This window comes from Gymnoscopelus braueri (assembly GCF_963280865.1).
Source record: "Gymnoscopelus braueri genome assembly, chromosome: 2".
NCBI lineage: Eukaryota > Metazoa > Chordata > Actinopteri > Myctophiformes > Myctophidae > Gymnoscopelus > Gymnoscopelus braueri.
In genome coordinates, this window is record NC_137604.1 from 14,408,324 (window position 1) to 14,426,517 (window position 18,194).

Genomic DNA, 18,194 nt, shown 5'->3' on the forward strand with positions numbered 1-18,194 from the left:
ACCTCTCATCACTTCAACGGCCGGGCCATCTGACAGTTTTGTCTTCTTTATTGGGACAGCAATTAAACAATAGTAATTAAAGCAATCGCATATTCTTATAATACCAACTAGTATTAACTAAAGCTTTAAAGGGATATCAATTGCCATCAGATGTCAGACTTGGGGAGGTTAATTGTCTCCATCTATGGGAATCTCCATTTGGGAAGGTTGTGATCAAATAGGTCACTAAAGTCGGGACTGAATAGGTCATTCATCCCATTAGGTTTCTGGGCACCTTGCCATGATCCACCTTGCGGTGTTATCCATCTATGGCTAATGCTGGCAAGTATGCCCTGAACGTTCTTTATACTTTCACTGGTAGATGCGTTTCTGAAGTGTCCATAGCCCTCCTATGAGACACAGACTGAGAAGAAAAAAATCACACAATTTTAGCAGGAGCATTAGTGAGGATCTATGAAGATAGGTTGAAAATGGGTGAAGTCGTTCTTTAATGATCATTAGACTAATAACCCATTACCCATTATCAATAAGTAACCCACCTATATCCCAAACTCCCTCCCCAGTCAGAGTTCATAGTTTTATTGAATGTAGAATTATGTGCAGGATGTCATTTGTATATGTGAGGGAACTTAATTTACTGTCTTTCCCTAGGAAAGACAGTAAAAAGTAGGACTGACCGTGGGTAGCTACCTGGGATGTAAGTTGGGGCTTGATCAACCCCGGCTGGGTCACCTGGGCGAGGGTTCATGTTGCGAGACCCGAAACACCCTATGACCCCAGGCTACAACACTGATGATACATCCCAGGTGCATCCATGTGATGTATTCTTTAGTGTATGTACTTAATATCTCAACTGTTCTTGGCTAATATGACCCCAGGGAACAACTTAGGAACTGTGACTAATTCTCTATCCGGAATGAAATACCCGAAAATGACCACGCTCTTTTTTTAAATGACCATAACCGGTGCACTACTTCCAACATGGCTCTGGAGCTACAGATTTACTGAGGTGTTCAAAATGTTCAGAATACTTATGATTAGGGAAACATAGTAAAGTGTAAAATTTCTAATTTGATATTTGACAGAACAGCTAAAAGAAACGTATTACTGTCCAGGGCCATAAGGATATTTTTGCGCAAATCAATCTAAGAGCACCACATTTGTCCCAGATGTAACCCAGGGCATGCTCTAATGATTTAGCAAGAGCGCCCGAGCCAGCAACCTTCAGGGTCATCATAGTGGCTAAATCCAATATGACCACCACCTGACAAAGTTTTTGGCTATAATGTTTGAACCACATTTTCAGCTATGCAAACTTGGTGTCTAAATCATGTTTTTTGACAATTAAAAACATGTTTGAATGCTTATCTTTATGATTTAATCTATCTAGAGGACACTAATTTGATTATCACAAATATGGCTACTATGTTCTGAAACAACCAATGTATCTTACGATGTAATTTCATTGAAACAAGAATGATTTAACAGTAGAACTAATTCCTATGATGATAGACCTACAGCTAGAGCTAATACAGTATGTTCAACAATGCTCAGCATAAAGTGTAATACTATATAGTATTACTATTCTATACACCATTGACTAGTATGATATCATACGGTACTAGTCACTAGCCACTGTCAGGATTCATCTACTCTGCTGTGGCCACCACGGCTCTTGCCGGCGTACAGTATATGATGATGACCATATACTCCAATCTTTGGACATGGAAAGTTGATCTTTTCAGGCTCCAAAGTAAGGGTGACCAGAGTTTATTTGAGATACCTGCACTCCTTTTCCCATAGTCAGGGAAGGCTGATGTTGGTCAAATGGTAACCAGGTCCCTTGAGAACTTCCTCCCACCCAAGCTGCACTGATTCAGCATGTCCGAACCTGGGAACCTTACTGGACCCATCTCGCAGATGCCAGTAAAGCTTGCGCCATCCTCCTCCACTGTGGCTGCAAAAGTCATGTAGTGGACACAGCAAATGCTGCAAAACTGGAGTCTGCTGCATCTCGATATTTAGATGTTGTGTGATTAGACATTAAAAACAATCATCACCCGAGGAATCAAAAGGACTGAGCACATGCAACTGTGTGTGTGTGTGTGTGTGTGTGTGTGTGTGTGTGTGTGTGTGTGTGTGTGTGTGTGTGTGTGTGTGTGTGTGTGTGTGTGTGTGTGTGTGTGTGTGTGTGTGTGTGTGTGTGTGTGTGTGTGTGTGTGTGTGTGCGTGCGTGCGTGTGCGCGCGTGTGCGTGTGTGTGTGTGTGGTGCAGTATGTATCAGTTATCGCAGAGCTGTTCTGTTGTTGTAACACCAAGACACATTCCTAGCAACGATTTGTTGTTTAGCAATTCACTTTTCAGATTCTAATTTGAACATATTGTTCAAATTCCATACACCTTTGACTATTATGATAGTATTCACTTTATGCTGAGCATTGATGTTATGGTTTGCTGACCAGCTGCTGCTGGAAGTGCCAACTGCACCCACTAAAGTTACCAGGGGTGACCGGGCCTTTGCCGTGGCTGCCCCCTCTGGAATGACTTTCCTTTACGCATCAAAGCAGCCCAGTCATCTTTACTAAAGACTAATTTTTTGTCCTTGGCATTCAGTAACAACTAAAGCAGCCTTACCTTCCTCTATTGGCGCTAATGTTTGTTTGTCTGTGCTTACTCATTGTTTACTATTTTTTTGCTTTGTTTTGCTTTTTACCTGTACAGCACTTTGGTTGACCTGGTCATGTTAAATGTGCTATATAAATAAACCTTGATTTGATTTGATTTGATTTTTAAAAGGGCGTGGTCATTTTCGGGTATTTCGTCCCGAATAGAGAATTAGTCACAGTTCCTAAGTTGTTCCCTGGGGTCATATTAGCCAAGAACAGTTGAGATATTCTCTCCTAAATGAAGTGCACACATATCTTAGCCAGGTCCTAGAAAGTGAATGACCCCTGCTGGTGGAGCTTCCACACCACAAGTATATAGATGTAAGGAGTTTACGGTTTTATGTCCCAGAAAGGTTTTAGTAGTCTTGCAACATACTTTTGTGAGATGTAGCTTTGATCTAAAAAAAATGACAGAAAATGCATTAAAAAACACATCATACAGTAATTACATGTGGTGTTAATGACTGTCTGTAGATCCTATTGATTACATGTTAGACTACAACTTTTACTTTGAAGGACAAAGACCATGTGCTTTGACCCATGGTCACATGGCTTCTTTGTTTTGATGAAAAAGGTAGACTAAAAGATGACTGACATTTTGAATAATAACCATTCCAGGCTTTTGGATTCCAGATGAATTAAGAAAAACAAAGACAAATAAAGAGCTTTTTCCTTTGTCAGTCCCAAATCAAAAAATGCCAAAATACTAATCAGAATATCAGAAAAAATGAGCATTTTCCTGATTTTTTGGTGGGCTAGAAAATTGGATAAATGAAGCCATTATTTGATTTTTGGTCTGGGATGAAAAAACGCCAAAACCTTTTTTAAGAGCTTTTTTTCAGTGTCAGTCCCAAATCAAAAAAAGCCAAAATACTAATGAGAATATCATAAAAATGGGCCATTTTACAGATTTTAAGGGAAAAAATAAAAGTTTCAAAATGAAGCAATGTTTTATTTAGGATCTGAAACGAAAATCAGTAAAATATACTTTTCAGACGCTTATTCCAATTGAAAAACAAATAATAAATAAGATGCCCTGACTCCAAAAGCCCGGGGGATCTTAGTATAATCTGAGGTTTAATTTGGAAGTGATTATTTGAAAAATGGAGCAATATTTAATTTGGTTTCTGAAAGGAAAATCAGTAAAATTATTGTTTAAAAAGTGAATTAGAATTGAATTTCAAATTATACTAAGATCCCCCGACCCAAGAGACCATGGGAAATAAAACTATTTAGTCCTTGGGTGATAACTATGTTTTTAGATTTTTTTATGATTTTTTGAAAGATAACATTGAAATGGATGGGATTCTGTAATATTTCAATAATTTATTATTAATAATTGCTGCTGTAAAACATATTGATAATCATCCCTGGTGTGCAGAAGACCATGGGAAATAAAACTATTTAGTCCTTGGGTGATAACTATGTTTTTTGAATTTGTTATGATTTTTTTAAAGATAACATTGAAATGGAAGGGATTCTGTAATATTTCAATAATTTATTATTAATAATTGCTGCTGTAAAACATATTGATAATGATCCCTGGTGTGCAAGAGACCATGGGGCACATTAATATTTAGTCCTTGGGTGATAACTATGTTTTTTTAAATTTTTTATATTTTTTGAAAGATAACATTGAAATGGATGGGATTCTGTAATATTTCAATAATTTATTATTAATAATTGCTCCTGTAAAACATATTGATAATCATCCCTGGTGTGCAAGAGACCATGGGAAATAAAACTATTTAGTCCTTGGGTGATAACTATGTTTTTTGAATTTTTTAATATTTTTTGAAAGATAACATTGAAATGGATGGGATTCTGTAATATTTCAATCATTTATTATTAATAATTGCTGCTGTAAAACATATTGATAATCATCCCTGGTGTGCAGGAGACCATGGGAAATAAATCTATTTAGTCCTTGGGTGATAACTATGTTATTAGAATTTTTTATGATTTTTTGAAAGATAACATTGAAATGGATGGGATTCTGTAATATTTCAATAATTTATTATTAATAATTGCTGCTGTAAAACATATTGATACTCATCCCTGGTGTGCAGGAGACCATGGGGCACATTAATATTTAGTCCTTGGGTGACAGCTATGTTTTTTGAATTTCTTATTATTTTTCGAAAGATTACATGGAAATGGATGGGATTCTGTAATATTTTAATAATGTATTATTAATAATTGGTACAGTAAAACATATTGGTAATAATCACATATTGTAAAGGACACACATGGGCACAATAACATTTAGTTGCTGGGTGATAACTCTGTTTTTAGATTTTTTTTATGATTTTCCCAAAAGATTCATTGAACTGTATGGGATTCTGTAATATTTCAATATTTTATTATTAATAATTTGTCCAGTAAAACATTTTGGTAATCATCACAGACGAGAACATTAGACACAAACAATGTTTTTAGATTGTTTTATTACATTTTTACATGTATATATTGAAGTGACTGGGATTTACGATTTCATTGAACGCACCATCAGTTCGCCTAACGTACAAGGCCACGTAGCTGCGCAGGAATATTTGAAGCGCGGCTAGTGCGACTGTCTCTCTCTGAAGTGCGGCCAGCGTCACCGCAGTAAAATGAAGGGGGGGGGGGGTAGGGGGGGTAGGTTAAGACTTAGACAGGGGCCATTTTCGAATTGCAGCCTCCTGAAGGTGTATCTTTAGGGCAGTTTTGAAAGTGAGTAGGGTTTTACACTCCTTTACTCCTTTTGTTAGGGCATTCCACATTTTTGATGAATAGCATGAGAACGAGTTCATTCCCTTAGTTGAGCCAAATCTGGGTTGAACATGATTTGTGGAGCTGTATAATGCTGGGTATGCAATTTACAAAGAAAACATAACATAGGCTGCAGGGACAAGGGTTAACTTAACTAACTAATTATAGTGGTAATTTGGAAAGACACAACTGAACACTGTGGTGGAGTTTGTCAGCCGGCACAAGCCTAAATGTAGACTATCATAAACGTATTATTGTATTTCATGGAGTCTGGCTTTTACTTTCGTATGTACGGTAGTCTTGGCCTGCACCCCCCAGTGCGTCCTGCGCTTTCACCAGTAAAACCCGTACTTCTCCATACATGTACAAAAACATATATAAGGTGTTTACCCGGTTGCCTCAAATGTTAACTCACGCTTCGAAGTCTTTGTGCAATGTATTAGTCCATATTTTACAATAAAAAAGTGTTTTAATCCCGTCTGTAGCCGAACGCCATTTTCCCCCTCGTTTACTTCCTGTTTACATTGAGTGTAATACCGGCTTTCACCGGATGCGCCACGTCACTAACGTCACTACCGCCCATTGAGGAATACAGGGAACTTCCGACAGAATCCAACACAGACGGGATTAAAACACTTCTTTATTGAAAGATCTGGACTAATACATTGCACAAAGACTCCGCAGTGCTAGTTAACATTTGGGGCAACCTGGTAAGCAACTTATTATATATATATCTTTGGATGTACGGAGAAGTACGGGCTTTACTGGTGAAAGTGCAGGAGGCACTGGGGGAGTGCTCGCCAAAACTATCGTAGATATACGAAAGTAAAGGTCAGACTCAATAAAATACATAGATCTATGATAGTCTTGACCCAGGGCTAGTGTGTGAGAGGGAGAGAGAGAGAGAGAGAGAGAGAGAGAGAGAGAGAGAGAGAGAGAGAGAGAGAGAGAGAGAGAGAGAGGTGGGGAGGGAGGGATGCACATGTGATTGCCATCATCAGCATCATCATCATCATCATAGGAGGAAGGCGGCAGCCAACTGCAGTTCCCCCCTCTCTCTCTCTCTCTCTCTGACGCCCTCCTCCTCATCTCTCTCCTTGCAGGAAGAAACGGCCGCGTCCTGCGCTGTGTGTGTATGTGTGTGTGTGTATGTGTGTAGTGTGTACCTTTAGCTTCTTGGAAATAACAAGGATGATGATGATCGCAAACTGAGTGCCTGAAAAAAAACAAAAAACAAAAGACACACGCTCACGTTTTTGAGCGACAACTTCATTTTCCGCACAAGGATAAAACACGACACCGCCGCTTCTCTCTTGTTTTTTTTTGGCGACAGAAAGAGGCTCAAGGTAAACGCTATGCGGCCGATCCAACCCGCTCCGTCTGTCGCGGTGGCGATAAGACGACATAACGGTCGATTGTTTGCGTTGTTTGTGTGCGGGACGGGACAGGACAGAGGAACTGTCCACCCCACACGGTGCTGAAATATGGATAACAGGATAGGTGGGCACTATTATAGGGACATCTGGGCACCTCGATGTAAAATTGGCTATTTTGTCCGAAATGTTAAAAGATATAATACTTGAAAAATGGTCTTCTTAAGTAATGTAAAGTATACATGATGTGAACATGCAGGGTACATCATTATCAGACTCAACTTCTTGTTTATGCCCCAAATTGACTGGATATACAGGTTTTGTAGCACATTGTAGCAATTGAAGAAATGTTTGACCTTAATTGTCGAATGTTTAAGCATGTTCTAATCATGTATACTTTATTTTGCTTAAGACCATTTTTTTTCAAATATTTATTTTTCTACCATTTTGGACAAAATAGCCAGTTTTACATCGAGGTGCCCAGATGTCCATGATAGTGCCCACCTATCCTGTATCCATCCCGAGGAACTGTCCACCCCACACGGTGCTGAAAAACGGGATGCCGTGGCATAGATATAGAACTGAGTGCTTTGCGGTTCATTTGAGGTAATATAATAATAATAATAATAATATAAAGATAAATAAATAATAATAATAAGCATTATTATGTCGCGGATGCTGGAGACGACGAGGAGGTGGGAAAGGAAAGCCACTTAATAACGGCGATTGGCTGTTTTCGAACTCAAGTTTGGACGCCCTGCAGCGTGTAAATTAGCCCGGGTTTTTTTTTTCTTTCTTTTTTTTTTTTATCGTTATGTGACGTGAAAACGTTGCGAAAAATATAACCTATAGTTTTTCCAAACGGGGACAAAAAGATAACACAGATCGGAGATAGGCTAGTATATTTACACCAGGCTAGTCGTTAGGAGAAGGCTATCTCTGCGGTATCTCACTCTGGGATAATGCAAGTGTAGCAATTCCTTATGATTTATTACAATGGCTATCGGTCTATCTCAGCCGCTTAGGACCGACATAATGAGAGCATTGTCCATGCACGAACCCAATGCTGTAGCAAAAATGCTCTAGTCAGGAGGCTACCTCATACCGCCAGTTATTTCCATAAAAATACATCATAGTCAGAGACAACCAGAGTCAGCATAAATCTACAGCACCAAGGAGCCTGGGCTGCTATAATAGACGGAGGAGGACGCAGGTGCACCAGCCACCAAACGCAGCGTTAGTCATCATCATCCCCCCCATCCCATCAAACTTCAGTAGTATATAGGCTCATACCGATCGTATACGGCCACCGTCGTCATCATAGCTTTAAAGTACCATCACAATATTATCACAGAGGCTGCTGCTACTATATCAGCCGTCATAGGCTCTTGTTCTCTCTCCTTCTCGTCATAGGTTGTCATCTCCCTAACACAGCTGACCACAGAGGAACGGATCTTTGTCCGTGATTAACTTGAGGACCAAAAAGGAAGGAGAAACACATTCATCATGAATTTTGTAATGAAAGCAGCGATGGGAGGTAAGTGATGCTGGGGGAGTGAGTGTGTGTGTGTGTGTGTGTGTGTGTGTGTGTGTGTGTGTGTGTGTGTGTGTGTGTGTGTGTGTGTGTGTGTGTGTGTGAGAGAGAGAGAAGGAGAGAGTGAGTGAGTGAGTGAGTGAGCGCCTGGTCTGGAGGCTGGTTTAACGGTACTGCAGTGGAAAGGATTTAAAGGACTGTTGCGGCAGTATATAGGCTATAGTCTATGAGCACTGGTAGGTTGGGATGATAAGTCATCCTGCGCAAAAAACTAATGACTCCAGGCGTTTGTACACCACCCCCTCCAGCCCCACCCCCAACCCCACCTCCACAGTTCTCAACAAATGGAATCAAACATTTGGACTCATATGGGTCCCATTTGCTTGCATTCGTACACTCTCAGAGTTACAAAGGGGTCCATTCGGACCCCCTGGTGGTCCCCAGAGACGACGTCGAGAACCATGTGTAATAAGAGCACAGGAGCAGTGCATGACTTGACCATGCTGAAAATGAGCCCCATGGGACAGAGGCTGTGGTGCTGACGCCAGCCTGTTATACCGACTGAGTGCAAGCAGCAGCAGGGAAGCGACCTGTTTGTAGTTGGTTGTTCCATATATTTACCCTATTGTCGACTAGAGATCGGCTATTTTCAAATAGCGGATGTATATATAGGGTTAAAGTGGTGAAATGGATTCTGATGCTCCGGACCTCACTTTGAGAACCACTGCTGCAAGGTGGTTCTCAAAGTGAGGATTCACTCATATAGTCAATTAATCAGTTGGTTTTATCTTGGTCGACCAAGACTTTGTTGGTTGATTAGTCATTTTCTATGCTTTTTTTTCCATGCATCTCTTGAAAATGTACATGCAATGCTTGAATTTTGACGGTCTATGACTTTCAAAATTGAATGCTGCTCATTTATAAGCCTCATCAACCTTAAAACTCTGATCTCTGCATGATTATAAACTGTATATAGCAAACACAATTTCACAGAATTGTCGATTAAATCAACTAATGGATTAGTCAACAAATTCCAATGACTATTAGTAGACTAACAATTTCTTTAGTCGAGGAGATCCCTCGTACATCGAGTACCTTAATTACCTTTTGCTAGTTATCTACTGTCGGTACAGTATTGCAGTTGTAAGCTGAACAAAAATGTTGAGCCTAATGAACTAGTGGCTCAGGAGGTAGAGCAGCACATTGGGAAAAGGAAGGTTCCTGGTTTGAGCCACAGCTACCCCAGTGTTAGTGTCAAAGTGTCCTTGAGCAAGACACTGAACCCCTAACTGCTCCCGATGAGCAGGTTGGTGCCTTGTACGTTTCCTCCGCTGTGTTGGTGTGTGTGAATGAATGGGTGAATGTAATGCACATTGTAAAGCACTCTGGATAAAGGCACTAAATGCACCATTTACTATACTAGAGATTCGGGCCGCTACGTGGCCCTCACATCTAGTAGCCTACAATATCGGCTATATATATATTATTATTACAATTATTGTGGGCATGCACATGACTACATATTTAATGACAAACAGATGAGCGCAGAGTGCGCACAGTCAAAATGTTTGCAGACTTTTAGTTATGTGTGGGCAAGGAGTGTGTTCCTATGAGTCGATGTCTGCCTGGTGACAGTTACAACACACACACACACACACACACACACACACACACACACACACACACACACACACACACACACACACACACACACACACACACACGGGGCAGCTTCACACAATTTTGTTACCGCAGCCGTGAGGCAGGTCGGACCCCCAGCGAATGCTTCGTGGGGGTCCCGACGCTCTGCTCCCAACGGGGCTCTCTCTCCCACAGCCATGAGAAGTTGATGTTTAAGCTGTTTGAGCTAAGCTATGTGTGTTAACAACAACACAACCTGGATTCGAACGTTGCACGTGTGAATGTGCGCGCTAGTATGGTATGAAGATGATATCCAATCAGACGGAAACGATAACAGCCAAACTCCACCCCTTTGCAGATAACCCGGAAGTCCTACCACTCTGCGTTTATATCAATAGAGATACCAGGCTTTTAAACCCATGCTCTAATGCTATCATACACTAGATAATAATAATAAATATAATATGATAATAATAAACAACAGAAACACAATGACAGCCCTGACAAAGTGTGAACATTGCATTGCATTGCAGTGTAAATTATACAGCTCTTGTCAAAACACTTTTGACGCTTACAGTTTTAATCCCACTTAACAATTCCTGTCCTGTCACTGCAGTCAAAATGTCACATCCCCCGTGCCTCAGAGTGCTAGCCAAGCCATGTAATAAATGCAGCGATAACTCTGGGGAGCTATTGTATGTGTGTGCGTGCTTGCGTGTTTGTGTGTTCGTGTGCTTGTGTGCAGAGGGGCATGACACCCTACTTGTTAACACAATTATTTGTTCATTTCCTGTTGGTTATTAACAGCTGCAGAAGGGTGAGATGGATGTTTACTTTGAGCTCATCCCTATTGCACCTGCCTTACATTGCACCTGTTATAAGTAAGGATTATCAGTAGCTAACACTATACTGTACCTGCCTTACAGTTACAAGTAAGGATTATAAATAGCTAACACTATACTGTACCTGCCTTACAGTTACTAGTAAGGAGTATTAGTAGCTAACAGCTACAGTATGGATGAATCAAGTAAGGATACTCAAATGGACCTTGAAAATGTGTTAATATAGCATTCAAATGCCTATTTTATGCTTCAGCTATTCAAAACTAGCCCATCTACAAGCTCACAGTGTGTTGCGAGCTTGTACTGTAGATTGGCTGTTTTTGAAATAGTTTGACTAATCTCCTTTCCTCCAAATTTAGAACATTTGTAACATAGATCTCTTATGGGGGTCCCTGGCACGAGATCTTTTCAGATGGGGGTCAGTGGCCAAATACATACACATACACAACCCCTGCTGTAGCTAACATTACTGTAAAGACAGTTACAGTAGTATTGATGTTGTGGTGCAGTGAGACAGTTACAGTAGTATTGATGTTGTGGTGCAGTGAGACAGTTACAGTAGTATTGATGTTGTGGTACAGTGAGACAGTTAAAGTAGTATTGATGTTGTGGTGCAGTGAGACAGTTACAGTAGTATTGATGTTGTGGTACAGTGAAACAGTTAAAGTAGTATTGATGTTGTGGTGCAGTGAGACAGTTACAGTAGTATTGATGTTGTGGTACAGTGAGACAGTTAAAGTAGTATTGATGTTGTGGTGCAGTGAGACAGTTAAAGTAGGCTTGATGTTGTGGTGCAGTGAGACAGTTACAGCAGTATTGATGTTGTGGTGCAGTGAGACAGTTACAGTAGTATTGATGTTGTGGTGCAGTGAGACAGTTACAGCAGTATTGATGTTGTGGTACAGTGAGACAGTTAAAGTAGTATTGATGTTGTGGTGCAGTGAGACAGTTACAGTAGTATTGATGTTGTGGTACAGTGAGACAGTTACAGCAGTATTGATGTTGTGGTGCAGTGAGACAGTTACAGCAGTATTGATGTTGTGGTGCAGTGAGACAGTTACAGCGGTATTGATGTTGTGGTACAGTGAGACAGTTACAGCGGTATTGATGTTGTGGTACAGTGAGACAGTTACAGCAGTATTGATGTTGTGGTGCAGTGAGACAGTTACAGCAGTATTGATGTTGTGGTGCAGTGAGACAGTTACAGCAGTATTGATGTTGTGGTGCAGTGAGACAGTTACAGCAGTATTGATGTTGTGGTGCAGTGAGACAGTTACAGCAGTATTGATATACTAACTGTGAGGTTGTGGTACAGTAGTGTAATTGTACAAACAGCAGTGGTGGGAAGTAACTAAGTACATGTACTCAAGCACTGTACTTAAGTACAATTTTGTGTTTGTACTTTACCTGAGTATTTCCAATTTCCAATACTTTTACTTCTACTCCACTACAGTTACAGCAGTATTGATGTTGTGGTGCAGTGAGACAGTTACAGCTGTATTGATGCTGTGGTGCAGTGAGACAGTTACAGCAGTATTGATGTTGTGGTGCAGTGAGACAGTTACAGCGGTATTGATGTTGTGGTACAGTGAGACAGTTACAGCGGTATTGATGTTGTGGTACAGTGAGACAGTTACAGCAGTATTGATGTTGTGGTGCAGTGAGACAGTTACAGCAGTATTGATGTTGTGGTGCAGTGAGACAGTTACAGCTGTATTGATGCTGTGGTGCAGTGAGACAGTTACAGTAGTATTGATGTTGTGGTGCAGTGAGACAGTTACAGTAGTATTGATGTTGTGGTACAGTGAGACAGTTAAAGTAGTATTGATGTTGTGGTGCAGTGAGACAGTTACAGTAGTATTGATGTTGTGGTACAGTGAAACAGTTAAAGTAGTATTGATGTTGTGGTGCAGTGAGACAGTTACAGTAGTATTGATGTTGTGGTACAGTGAGACAGTTAAAGTAGTATTGATGTTGTGGTGCAGTGAGACAGTTAAAGTAGGCTTGATGTTGTGGTGCAGTGAGACAGTTACAGCAGTATTGATGTTGTGGTGCAGTGAGACAGTTACAGCAGTATTGATGTTGTGGTGCAGTGAGACAGTTACAGCAGTATTGATGTTGTGGTGCAGTGAGACAGTTACAGCAGTATTGATGTTGTGGTGCAGTGAGACAGTTACAGCAGTATTGATATACTAACTGTGAGGTTGTGGTACAGTAGTGTAATTGTACAAACAGCAGTGGTGGGAAGATTGATGTTGTGGTACAGTGAGACAGTTACAGTAGTATTGATGTTGTGGTACAGTGAGACAGTTACAGCAGTATTGATGTTGTGGTGCAGTGAGACAGTTACAGCAGTATTGATGTTGTGGTGCAGTGAGACAGTTACAGCAGTATTGATGTTGTGGTACAGTGAGACAGTTACAGCGGTATTGATGTTGTGGTACAGTGAGACAGTTACAGCAGTATTGATGTTGTGGTGCAGTGAGACAGTTACAGCAGTATTGATGTTGTGGTGCAGTGAGACAGTTACAGCAGTATTGATGTTGTGGTGCAGTGAGACAGTTACAGCAGTATTGATGTTGTGGTGCAGTGAGACAGTTACAGCAGTATTGATATACTAACTGTGAGGTTGTGGTACAGTAGTGTAATTGTACAAACAGCAGTGGTGGGAAGTAACTAAGTACATGTACTCAAGCACTGTACTTAAGTACAATTTTGTGTCTGTACTTTACCTGAGTATTTCCAATTTCCAATACTTTTACTTCTACTCCACTACAGTTACAGCAGTATTGATGTTGTGGTGCAGTGAGACAGTTACAGCTGTATTGATGCTGTGGTGCAGTGAGACAGTTACAGCAGTATTGATGTTGTGGTGCAGTGAGACAGTTACAGCGGTATTGATGTTGTGGTACAGTGAGACAGTTACAGCGGTATTGATGTTGTGGTACAGTGAGACAGTTACAGCAGTATTGATGTTGTGGTGCAGTGAGACAGTTACAGCAGTATTGATGTTGTGGTGCAGTGAGACAGTTACAGCTGTATCGATGCTGTGGTGCAGTGAGACAGTTACAGTAGTATTGATGTTGTGGTGCAGTGAGACAGTTACAGTAGTATTGATGTTGTGGTACAGTGAGACAGTTAAAGTAGTATTGATGTTGTGGTGCAGTGAGACAGTTACAGTAGTATTGATGTTGTGGTACAGTGAAACAGTTAAAGTAGTATTGATGTTGTGGTGCAGTGAGACAGTTACAGTAGTATTGATGTTGTGGTACAGTGAGACAGTTAAAGTAGTATTGATGTTGTGGTGCAGTGAGACAGTTAAAGTAGGCTTGATGTTGTGGTGCAGTGAGACAGTTACAGCAGTATTGATGTTGTGGTGCAGTGAGACAGTTACAGCAGTATTGATGTTGTGGTGCAGTGAGACAGTTACAGCAGTATTGATGTTGTGGTGCAGTGAGACAGTTACAGCAGTATTGATGTTGTGGTGCAGTGAGACAGTTACAGCAGTATTGATATACTAACTGTGAGGTTGTGGTACAGTAGTGTAATTGTACAAACAGCAGTGGTGGGAAGATTGATGTTGTTGTACAGTGAGACAGTTACAGCAGTATTGATGTTGTGGTGCAGTGAGACAGTTACAGCAGTATTGATGTTGTGGTGCAGTGAGACAGTTACAGCAGTATTGATGTTGTGGTGCAGTGAGACAGTTACAGCAGTATTGATATACTAACTGTGAGGTTGTGGTACAGTAGTGTAATTGTACAAACAGTGGTGGGAAGTAACTAAGTACATGTACTTAAGTACAATTTTGTGTTTGTACTTTACCTGAGTATTTCCAATTTCCAATACTTTTACTTCTACTCCACTACATCTCGGAGGCAAATATTGTACTTTTACTCCACTACAATTATTTTAAAACTTGAGTTACTAGTTACTTTGCAGATATACATTATTACATTACAAAACATACATTAACCACTTTAGTCCTATTTTATGCCTAGGCTATTTGAAAATAGCCGATCTACAAGCTCACAACGCGTCGCATCGCGACGCATTGTGAGCTTGTAGATCGGCTATTTTCAAAAAAAAATTGTACTTTTACTTTTGGTACTTTAAGTATATTTTGATGCCAATACTTTTGTACTTTTACTCAAGTAACATTTTGAACACGGGCCTTTCACTTGTAACAGAGTATTTTTTATATTGTTGTATTGTTACTTTTACTTAAGTAAAAATATCTGAGTACTTTTTTCCACCACTGATAAACAGTTATAGTAGGGAATGCTGTGGTACAGTAGCTCAGATGCTGTGGTACAGTAGCTCAGATGCTGTGGTATACAGTAGCTCAGATGCTGTGGTACAGTAGCTCAGATGCTGTGGTATACAGTAGCTCAGATGCTGTGGTACAGTAGCTCAGATGCTGTGGTATACAGTAGCTCAGATGCTGTGGTACAGTAGCTCAGATGCTGTGGTACAGTAGCTCAGATGCTGTGGTATACAGTAGCTCAGATGCTGTGGTACAGTAGCTCAGATGCTGTGGTATACAGTAGCTCAGATGCTGTGGTACAGTAGCTCAGATGCTGTGGTATACAGTAGCTCAGATGCTGTGGTACAGTAGCTCAGATGCTGTGGTATACAGTAGCTCAGATGCTGTGGTACAGTAGCTCAGATGCTGTGGTACAGTAGCTCAGATGCTGTGGTATACAGTAGCTCAGATGCTGTGGTACAGTAGCTCAGATGCTGTGGTATACAGTAGCTCAGATGCTGTGGTACAGTAGCTCAGATGCTGTGGTATACAGTAGCTCAGATGCTGTGGTACAGTAGCTCAGATGCTGTGGTACAGTAGCTCAGATGCTGTGGTATACAGTAGCTCAGATGCTGTGGTACAGTAGCTCAGATGCTGTGGTATACAGTAGCTCAGATGCTGTCGTTACAGTAGCTCGGAGGAGGCTGTGGTATACAGTAGCTCAGATGCCTTCGTTACAGTAGCTCGGAGGAGGCTGTGGTATACAGTAGCTCAGATGCTGTGGTTACAGTAGCTCGGAGGCTGTGGTATACAGTAGCTCATTGGGATGCAGGAGGCGCCTCCGCTGCCTAGTTCTGCATAGCTGCCGTGTCCTGTGTGTCCGCGCTCTGAATCCTTAAGTAAACTGCACCGCATTACATTATATATACCACCGACCACGCACTCTGAACCGACGCAGTGCGAGCCTCGCCGTTGTAACCAGCTGGTTACATTTGTACTGTACGCTCTCAAGGGTTACAAGTGGGGGGGAAATGAACGCGGGGATTTCTTTTTTTACTGTGCACTCTCTCTCTCCTCTGCACTTTGGGAACGTATTTGACAGCGTAGTACAATAAATCACACGGTTTTATGTGTGTGTGTGTGTGTGTGTGTGTGTGTGTGTGTGTGTGTGTGTGTGTGTGTGTGTGTGTGTGTGTGTGTGTGTGTGTGTGTGTGTGTGTGTGTGTGTGTGTGTCAGCAGGTCTGCGTGGCGCGTGATCTTGATGGGGGAGGTGAACTTTGCAAATAGGCTACTATATCGTCTCTGTCGGGTGCAGTGTTGATTTTGACAGCAAATTTTGATTTAGTTTTAGTCATAGTCTTTTGACTAAAATTCAGTTTTAGTCATATTTTAGTCATCTGAAATGTTTTAGTTTTTGTCTAGTTTCAGCCGACAAAATATCATAAGATTATAGTCAACTAAATCTACAGTTGATTTAGTCGACTAAAATGTATTTTGGCGGTGCCTTGATGGTGTCATAATGGCTGATTTTACACTCGGTTGCATGCTGAAAATAGCAGATCTACAAGCTCACAACGTGTCGCAGCGCGACGCGTTGTGAGCTTGTGGATCTGCTATTTTCAGCATGCACACCCTAGTGTAACCAACCATAAAATGACTTGTCTTTTAGTTCTACTGGATCTCTTCTCCATTAGTCCCTGTCTAACATTTTAGTCTAGTTTTTATTTGTTGACGAAATTGTCAATATATTTAGTCTTAGTTTTAGTCATCATAGCTCAGTTTTTATTTAGTTTTTATTTAGTTTTCGTCAGTGAAAAAAGGTAGTCGACGAACATTTTTCGTCATAGTTTTAGTCGACGAAATCAACACTGGTCGGGTGGAAACCTTGTATGTCCAAAAAACTTTTCAGGATTCAAATAAAAAAATTGCGAAAGTAGCAGATCTACAAGCTCAAAGCGAGTCTCTTTGTGCCGTGTTTCGAGCTTGTGCGTGCCTGTAGATCTGCTATTTTTGCTGCTTTTAGTGTGACATATGATCAAGTAGGGCGACAATTTAGGAAACGACACAAACAGTTAAAACATGGAGTTAGATCAAAAACCACCGAAGTGGAAAAAGCGGCACTCCAGAATAAATAATGCAAGACTGGCTCAGATGTAATTTCTCATTTTTATTGAGAGTCCAGTGTAGTTATTATTCACAAGCTCTTGCTAATACTTTTCATTGGTTAAATATTTGTAAAACTCACAGACTTAATCACTTTCAACCTGGCATCCCTATTTTGGGCATGCCATTATACATTAGGTGAACATTTCAGGAGATTTGCAAAATTATTTTAAAAATTGCAAAAAAAACGACCTACAAGCTCATAGCGTACGAGTCACGTTGTGAGCTTGTAGATCGGCTATAACCGGTAGGCTACTTGCGTGACACTGCCATATGATGAAGTATAAAAATGGGGCGTTCATTTATGAAAAATAAATACATAGAAAGATGATATATGGAGATTCAAGGCTTCTGCCCAACAGTGAAAGACACGCGTGCATGTTTGGGAGAAAAAGAGGGAGGGAGATCCATGTTTGCTTTGTGGCCTTTGGCCAGACAGCGCATTTTACCATAAGGTCTATTGATAATGTTTATGTTGTCAATTCCTTTATGTTTACTCTCATCTATCTATGTCTATCGGTTGACATCTGCAAACAACACTGACCTCTCCTCTGAAGAAATGCTGACTGCATGCTGCATAATCACACAAGCCAGTGGTGGACAAAAAATAGATATTAAAGCTCACAACGCGTTGAGATGCGCCACGTCGTGAGCTTGTAAATCTGCTGTTTTCACTGTATTTGAAATAGAGCTTAAGTGGCTAATTCATAATGTACTTTCTCCCTTCCTAGATATGTGGTGGAGTCAAAAGTAGAATATCTGTCTTTTACAATGCAATGGAGTGAAAGTATCCTAACACACAGATACTCAAGTAAAGTACGGATACTCGAAATAATTACTTAAGTACAGTACTCGAGTAAAAGTACTTCCTACTGCAGACAAAATCAGATAATGAAACAAAACAATTCTCCCGGCAATCAATTATCTAAAGTAAACCATCAATCAGTTGTTGAGAACAGTCAGTCAATCAATACATT

General features: G+C 40.6%; 1 protein-coding gene across 1 annotated transcript in view; it reads left to right on the forward strand.

Annotated features, from left to right (window-relative positions):
- Positions 1–6,533: 6,533 nt before the first annotated feature.
- The window catches only part of cplx2a (complexin 2a), a 49,155-nt gene continuing 37,494 nt past the window's right edge, over positions 6,534–18,194 (forward strand). Inside the window, exons 1-2 of the mRNA XM_080452105.1 lie at positions 6,534–6,763; positions 8,204–8,327. Coding sequence (XP_080308231.1) covers positions 8,297–8,327 — 31 coding nt within the window. The 5' untranslated portion in view covers positions 6,534–6,763; positions 8,204–8,296. The remainder of the gene's footprint in view (positions 6,764–8,203; positions 8,328–18,194) is intronic.